This window comes from Primulina eburnea, chromosome 17 (genome assembly GCF_022965805.1).
Source record: "Primulina eburnea isolate SZY01 chromosome 17, ASM2296580v1, whole genome shotgun sequence".
In the NCBI taxonomy this organism is placed as follows: Eukaryota; Viridiplantae; Streptophyta; class Magnoliopsida; order Lamiales; family Gesneriaceae; genus Primulina; species Primulina eburnea.
In genome coordinates, this window is record NC_133117.1 from 6,725,066 (window position 1) to 6,733,332 (window position 8,267).

Here is an 8,267-nt window from a genome sequence, read left to right on the forward strand (position 1 = left end):
TGAGACGGTCTCACATGAGACTCACTCAAACATAATATCATGTCCAACTCCTATGCTTGATCGAATTTTCTCTCCAACTGAATCAAATTGCATTGTCATCTTTAATTTATCACATAAATTGTGATTTCCAAAAAAATTCTCACATATTAATTGCATTATTAATAATACAATTAACATATTAGTTTGCTTTATGAAGGACAATTGAATATACAGGAATACTATATATGTTTTTCATTTTGTATTTGTATTTTTCTTTAGTCTTACTTTGACTTTAATCTTTAGTCTTATTGAATTTATTTTCCCTTATAGATTTTAAGATACTCTCCGGTATCCATTTTGTCTTTATCATTGTTAAATAATCAACTTAACAATTGAATATACAAACATTACATATGTTTTTCCCTTTGTATTTTTCTTTAGTCTTAGTTTGTCTTTAAATCTTTATGATTATTGATTTTTTTATCTTCTAAATTAGTCTTATGGATTTTAAGATAGATTTTCGGTTTCTATTTTGTCTTTATTATTATTAGGATCAGAAATAAATTTAAAAGAGGTTAATAAATTTATCTCAACAAATATTTGGTTGGGTTAGCAACCATGAAATTTTATTTTTGTCAGTTGGGTTCTCAAAAAGTCGATCAAAATGAACTGTGTGGAAATAGACTGACTGAGACGGCTCGAAGAGATGGTTTATGAAGAAAATCGGTTGGGCTCTACTGGATAGTATTTATGATATGTAAGTTGAAAGATAAATATACACAAAGTTGTTTTTGGATGTTCGGAGACTTCAATACTCCTATGTCACCAATTCTTCTTTACATAATGATTGCGCTAAAAGATTTTGATAATTACAAAGCAATTTAAAATCATCCACTTCGATATGACTTAACATTAGCTAACTGAAACTCTTAGTAAATTTACTCTGAACTGATTTGAGCAGTAAGACTTCTTGCTCTCAATTACGCAAGAAAATTCTAAGAACAAATTTGATCCTTAAAATTTCAGATAATAACTTATCAACATGTGCAAGATGTCCATTTTGGTTTGTAGAAAGCTTCTCTCACAAGATATATTAAACTAATTCGACACGATTAAATAATTAAATGTCTTTAACTACTTATCGTAGGTGAGTTGCATACATGCTTCGTTGAATCTCCTAGTTTTTGACCTATTTGACTATAACTATCAATATGTATTTAATTTCATATGTCAATGCAAATTCTAAATCCGCCGATTGTATTACTCACTCATGTTGCAATCTATTCTTTCAACTTCATTTACAATATATAAAATATTATAAAAGTTAGCTAGACATCAATATTCAAGTTAAACACAATAACACAATCAAGCATAATGTAAAAGTCAAACAGTTAATTATATAAAACAAAGTTTCGGTGTATGATCCGTTTATATCCTAACAAATAAAATATTTTAGCTCATAAACGACATAATGAAATCTCAAAAAATAGTACAACAAGAGTTTATATCCTAACAAATAAAATATTTTAGCTCATGCAGTGCATATTCCATTTTATTAAATGTTTATGCATTATTTATTATTATTAGTGTTGTTGTTTAACTGTTTCATTCCATAATCATGACATATTATTTTTCACTTGGGGAGGGGGGACTATTGTGGCTGATGTTGGGCACCATGGTAGGTCACTCGAGTAGTTTTGCAGCACCAGACAGAGGTTCTGTCCATGGAGCTCGTGAGTGATATAGGATTACTCGGTTGTCAGATGTTTGAGTCTCCAAGTATGTTTATATATTATTTGAGTCCTTATCAGTTTTATGTCGTATTTTATTTATTGGGGAGATGCCATGTGTATATGTATGATTATTTGGAGTTGTTGTGAGTTTTTTATTTAGTTTATGTTGTTGTGAACCTTGTCGACTTTTTTTGAACTGCTACTTATGAATTGTTGATTTGTGTCATGTCGACACTTGTGTGTGACTGTTTATGAATACAACAACATCGTCCTTGAGTCATTTTTTCATATGTATTTTAAATTTCTGGTATTTATTATTAACGGAGAGGTCGTGAAAATTTTTTACAGTTCTTGAGGTTCATTTAAGTATTTTAAACAATTTTCGCTAGAATTTTAAATTAATCATTATTGTTTAATAACTAACTGTAATTATAATAACCGACGTTCATAGACTGACACAAATTCGATAATTTGACTCCGACAAAAAAAATGTATACAAAGATTAGCACAAGATAGAGATGAAAAAAAAATGAAACATGTTAGATAGAAATATTGATAATCAAGTTCGAGCTCGAAAAATATGTTAAATATTATATACTACTGTCTTATCTCAAAATCGGTGTGAAACGAAACTCAAGTTGTTTGGACCTTCATTTGAGCACTATCGAACTACCGCTAGAAATGGCTCAAACTCGCATTAGGTTCGAGTGATTGGATTCTTGATTTAAGCAATTTCTATCTAAAGTAGTAAAACAACAAAAAATATTAACACTAAAACGCAAGAAAAAGTAGCATTTAGGCAGCAGCTTGGTTGCCGAAGTGTGCAGCGGTAATACCCTATAAAAAAATGAGTGAGTCTCATGTGAGATCGTCTCACGGATCATAATCTGTGAGACGGGTCAACAATACCCATATTCACAATAAAAAATAGTACTCTTAGTATAAAAAGTAATACTCTTTTATGGGTGACCCAAATAAGAGATCTGTCTTACAAATAATATCCGTGAGACCGTCTCACATAAGTTTTTGCCTAAAAAAATATATTATTTTTGTTTTTTCTTTGCTAAGTTTTAATCCTCAAAAAATTTCTATCAGAAATTATTTCATTTAACACGATTGGTTGATGATATGTCGTGGCCTCACAAAATAGAAGAAAAGTTGGTCGAACAAATTTTGTAGGGTTTAATTTGATTCAAAAATTATTAAAATATGTTAAAGTTAGCTCGAATTCGATAACTTTAAATGTAAATATAATATTTTTAGTTAACTAAAAAATTCTTCGAGCCGACTGATCGATTCGTTTGCAGTTGCTGTAAAAAGGTACTTCATTTTCAAAACTTAAAACTATAATAATAATAATAGTTAAAATGAACTTCTGTGAATATAATAAGAAAAAAAGTTGAAATACTATTATTTTTTAAATAAAATTGTGTTTAGTTTACCAACTGGCAGTAGTTTTGTTTTCTTTTGGAATTTTCTGGTAAAAGGAATTTGAGTGAGTCTCATGTGAGACCGTCTCACGGATCATAGTCTGTGAGACCGGTCAATCCTACCCATATTCACAATAAAAAATAATACTCTTAGCATAAAAAGTAATACTTTTTCATGGATGATCCGTCTCACAAATATGACCCGTAAAACCGTCTCACACGAATTTTTGCCAAAGAATTTTTAAATCTTAAAAAAAAATAACAAGTATTCAACTATAATAAAAAAAAATAAAACGTTACAATCGAATGACCCCTTCTTTCCCTCCCCTAATAGCGTCCTGTCAGTGTTCACACGCTCTTGTATTCCGTGTCTGGTGTAACCTATGCGACTGTAGGTAAATATCCCGGCGATCCTAATCAGATTCCGGCGGATATTGTCCCCTCTCCACCAACCCATCGGCTTTTTTCATACCTCAGGTTTACTGGAAGCCGTGCCTTGCTTTGTTGAGGGAAATGGAGTTTACCCAGTGTGTGAAAGTCCAATCTTTTCATTGATTTTTGTGAATCCGTTGAAGTGGGAATGTGAATCTGGTTTAGTTTTGTCGAGAAAATGGGGTCTTGTCTTAGTGTCGAAGAAGAAGTACAGCAGCCAATGGAAAACAAATCTTCTCATCATAAGCCAGGTTTTGTTTTTAGTAATATTTCCTTACTGTGTTTGTATATATCGTGCTTCAACTGTTAATATGGGATATTCATGAATCATAATAGATATATCGAGAAATGGACTCGATATAACTGGAACTCTTTATGTACCACAACTGGACTAATTGACTGGTTGGTAAATGGTACTAGTCTGTCTTAGATATCATCCATTGGAAAGTTTTTTGTCGCTTAAATGTTTAGTTATGTCATTGGTTGTACTCGGCGGAAATAAGAAATCATAGGTTTGCTGTGATCAATGAATGTTGCTTTTGAACATTAGTTTGGATTTTGTGTAGGCTTAAACATAGTTGGGAGATTTATGTTTATTAAGATTGAGACTTGAATGTTACTCAATCCCAAAAGCTAGTTCAAGAGAGAGGATTGTTCAAGTCCATATATGCAACTCCTAGGAACTCTATTCAACCGATGTTGGACATGTTAACAATGTTTCTTGTTGGTCAATGACTGGGGGTTTTCAAATAAAATAAGAAATTACGTTAGTTGATAGGAAAGTTTATTGCAATTAGATTGTAGCTTGGTATATATTCGATTATAAATATATGGCCAATGCAGGTAAACTTCAGTTGGATTTTGATATACCAGATAGAAAGTTACACTCTAGTTGCATTTGTAGACTGTAGAAAGGGGTAATTATGTGACATAAAATCATAGAATTCATTCATTTTTCTAAGACTTAGGATTTCTTTAACTACTGTCAGGTGTTACTTTATTCTTATACAACAAAATTAACATGCATGATTATTTTGGAATGCTCTGATCATGGCCTCGGTGCAGATACATAGAAAAGAGTAGTATCCATCGTCAGTGCTAACTTCTTTTCATAAATATTTGCAGTTATGTGCGCAGAGCCCTCATCTCCAATGAAAATGGGCTTTGTGAGTTCAAACCCTGTTATAGTGATATCCAAAAATGTGAGGGATCTACGTGTAAGTCCTGGGCATGGCGATCTCTACATATTTACCTATGAGGAGATGAAGCTGGCCACCAAGCACTTCCGACCAGATCAGGTTCTCGGTGATGGAGGGTTCGGTATTGTCTACAAAGGAGTTATTGATGAGAACATGAGACCTGGTTACAAGACAACTCGAGTAGCCATCAAAGAGCTTAATCCCGAAGGTCTACAAGGAGATCGAGAGTGGCTGGTAATTTTCTTGATTCCTCAGGCTTTTAAATTCTTGGAACTGAGTTATTTTTCCTGGGAATAGAGCTATAGTATAAAGAAGTGATAAAAGGCAGAGAGTCAAGTAGCATGATTTTCTGAATATATCTGTAGAGTGGATAAATCCATTGTGACAAGAATTTCATTTGTCAGATGGAGAAGGTATTGACCAAATAAAGCCAGGGTTATACATAGTACTCTGAATAATATGGTCCTTTTGCGTTAAGATTATAGAGTGAAAGCAAACTTTGTTTATTCTACTTACGGGAAAAATAATGCCTCGCTGCTGGTAGCATGTTAGTAGGAGAGAATTTCTTAAGTTCTCGCCATATAATTTTTGCCCCTCGAAATTTCCATATAATATTTGTTATTTTAGCATACTTTTTCAAATGCTTCCTTTTCGTCTTTCATGTTATCACTTCCTTTTTTCCAATATGTCTCTATTAAACTAATATTTCCTACATTCCTTTTCTACTCTCTTGACTTCTGTTTTTAAACAACTTGTTGAACTCTTGAGAGCTGGCGCATAAATTATTTTTTTAAAATTTCTAACACATCCCTTCACTGTGTACGCTTTGGGGACCATATATATCTCCATATTTAATATCTCAAGGCGTCCATCCATGCATCTGTTGGTAGGGTGCCGGATCCAACGATCCGTTCAGGTGTCTGTTGGTAGGGTATCGGACAACAAAAACCCTGAAATAAACTGTGGGACCAACTCACTGAAATATTAAGGGGATTGCTTTGGGTCTCGAATTTATGACTTCCTACCTTTGATAGCGTGTTAGTAACTGCTTGGCTCTAATGCAAAGGTCAAATATGCAGAAATGTTGTCAATTAACTCACCGATGTGGTTTTCACTTGCAGGCGGAGGTAAATTACTTGGGGCAGCTTCGACACCCTCATCTGGTGAAACTGATTGGCTACTGCTGCGAGGGTGACCATAGATTGCTGGTTTATGAATATATGGCTTCTGGGAGCTTGGAGAAACACCTCTTTTTCAGTGAGTACAGTTGGATTTCTTCATGCACTATTGGTAGATGATGGTTAAGTGGTTTTTTGTGAATGTAAACTATCATCCTTTTATTTATTTAGTCTGATATTGGTTTAATAATTACTCAAACATTGCTTATTGAGTTCAGAACCGATCAATAGCTATATGAAAGTAACTTTATCTATTCAAGATTTTGAGTTTCTGTTTGTTCAAAATGACACCAACAATCATTAGTAATTTATCCCATATGCTGCCTAGTGACACGCAGAACCAATAAATATGCATATGAAAGGAACATTAGCACGAATATTCCAAAAATTTTGGATTTTGAATTCTACTTGGTCAGTGTGATGCTGAAAATGAATTATATTAGTCCAATGTGTTACCGATGAAAACAAGACATTTTCGACATACCCTTTTCACAGTTGTATTCTTTTTTCGCTTGTAGGAGTACGTGCCGCTTTAACTTGGCAGAAAAGATTGAAGATTGCTTTGGATACCGCAAAAGGGCTTGCTTTTCTTCATGGTGTGGATAAACCAATCATATACCGTGATTTTAAGACGTCGAATATCTTGTTAGATGCGGTAAGTCAAGCCTCCTCCTCTTCATAGATTCAACAAGCATATTTAGCGATTTTGTTACACAATAAAAAAGAGATGTCCCATTGAAAGAAAAGGTGAGCATGAGAATATATCCTTTTGAAGTCACTTTGTTTTCGGCAAATTTCATTTTAAGGTGTCCATATATACCGTACAGAGTCAAATTTGTGCAGAATTCCTGCAGGATTTTAATGCAAAGCTTTCTGATTTCGGACTGGCTAGAGTTGGTCCAACAGGAGATCAAACTCATGTATCAACTCGAGTTATGGGTACTTATGGTTACGCCGCTCCTGAGTACATAATGACCGGTGAGTCATTCTTTAATAAACAAAACCACTTCGAACCTCTAGGCAAATTATGTTGAAAAAAGTGAAATAGGATCAAGAATTGATAATTGAAAAGGGTCGATTTTCTAAATTTCTAATGTGATATTGTTACCTTATCTTCATTGTGGAATGCTTGATTCCTTCTGTATGCGCATTCTTTATGAAACCAATTTAGTTTGTTTTATGCATCATATCACCTGGAAAATTTTCTACCAATCACTCTTCAACAGTCCTTTCTTTTGTTGGCATTTTTCGACTTTAAATAACACAAATGACTGAACATTGAACAGCTGCAGTGTTATCTAACTTCTTCTAATTAGTTTTACATGATTGGTCAGGACATTTGACGGCAAGAAGCGATGTGTATGGCTTTGGTGTCGTTTTACTTGAGATGCTCATCGGAAGACAAGCCATGGATAAGAGCAGGCCTAGCCAAGAACACAATCTTGTTGAGTGGGTCCGCCCAATCCTTAACCACAACAAGAAGCTTTTGAGAATAGTGGATCCAAGAATGGAAGGACAATACTCCACCAAAGTTCTTATGAAGGTGGCGAATGTTGTATATCAATGTATAAGCCAAAATCCAAAAGGTAGACCTGCAATGAGTCAAGTAGTTGAGATACTAGAACCCCTTGTAATGCAAGAAGTGAACAGGGAAGAGACAACGCTGCAGAGCGGAAGTAGCATTGTAACACGATGAAGTTCCAAAAAGTTGACCCCAAAGTGAAAGAAGAGAGACACTCGACAGAAAATGAGAACGGACAGTAACTTGGTGCAAGTAGCAAAAGTGAGCCTCCAAAGAACAATGATCTTTATAGTTCTCTTGAAAGTTATGAATTGTGTTTTAACTATCCTTTTCTAGTGTTCCATTCGATTGGATTCCTTTTCTGTAGAAATAATAAAGGAAGAACTGCAATCATGTCGAGGAACTTCAGATTATTGGAGATTTCCGTTGTATAGAAATAGAACAGTGCATGGTCAATATCGGACATGGGAAACGTTTACCGAAACGAATTCCAAAAAAATTCTTGGTTTTCTATAATGTTTATTAACGAGTGTTGTGCATGATCTGATGCGAATTCAAGGGTTAGCTTAAAATGTCGTGAAAGAAGGCAGTGTTAAATATTCGGATACATTCAAAGGTAAAATTGATCTATGCTATAAGGAGAAGTTCGTTTTTCTATATAATGTAGATGACTGGAGATATAAATACGTGTCAATTCTAAAACCAAGTACGTGTGACAGATTCCCCTTGGGCACGACCGGTTTTGAAGAAAGAAAGCCCCGGGCTTAGAACGAACCCACTTTGGATCTAGCAGT

General features: G+C 34.1%; 1 protein-coding gene across 4 annotated transcripts; it reads left to right on the forward strand.

Moving 5' to 3' along the window:
• Positions 1-3,443: 3,443 nt before the first annotated feature.
• Positions 3,444-7,999, forward strand: LOC140817678 (probable serine/threonine-protein kinase PBL17). Of its 4 annotated transcripts, none has more exons than XM_073177390.1 (6): positions 3,444-3,825; positions 4,712-5,007; positions 5,895-6,030; positions 6,470-6,606; positions 6,779-6,929; positions 7,286-7,999. In XM_073177390.1, exons 1-6 carry the CDS (start codon positions 3,753-3,755, stop codon positions 7,645-7,647), a joined length of 1,155 nt encoding a protein of 384 aa, XP_073033491.1. In that variant the 5' UTR covers positions 3,444-3,752; the 3' UTR covers positions 7,648-7,999. The 4 variants fall into 4 exon arrangements, with proteins under 4 accessions (XP_073033491.1, XP_073033493.1, XP_073033490.1 ...); XM_073177392.1 differs by having other exon boundaries at positions 6,806-6,929; XM_073177389.1 differs by having other exon boundaries at positions 3,445-3,825; positions 4,700-5,007.
• The last annotated feature ends 268 nt before the right edge of the window (positions 8,000-8,267 follow it).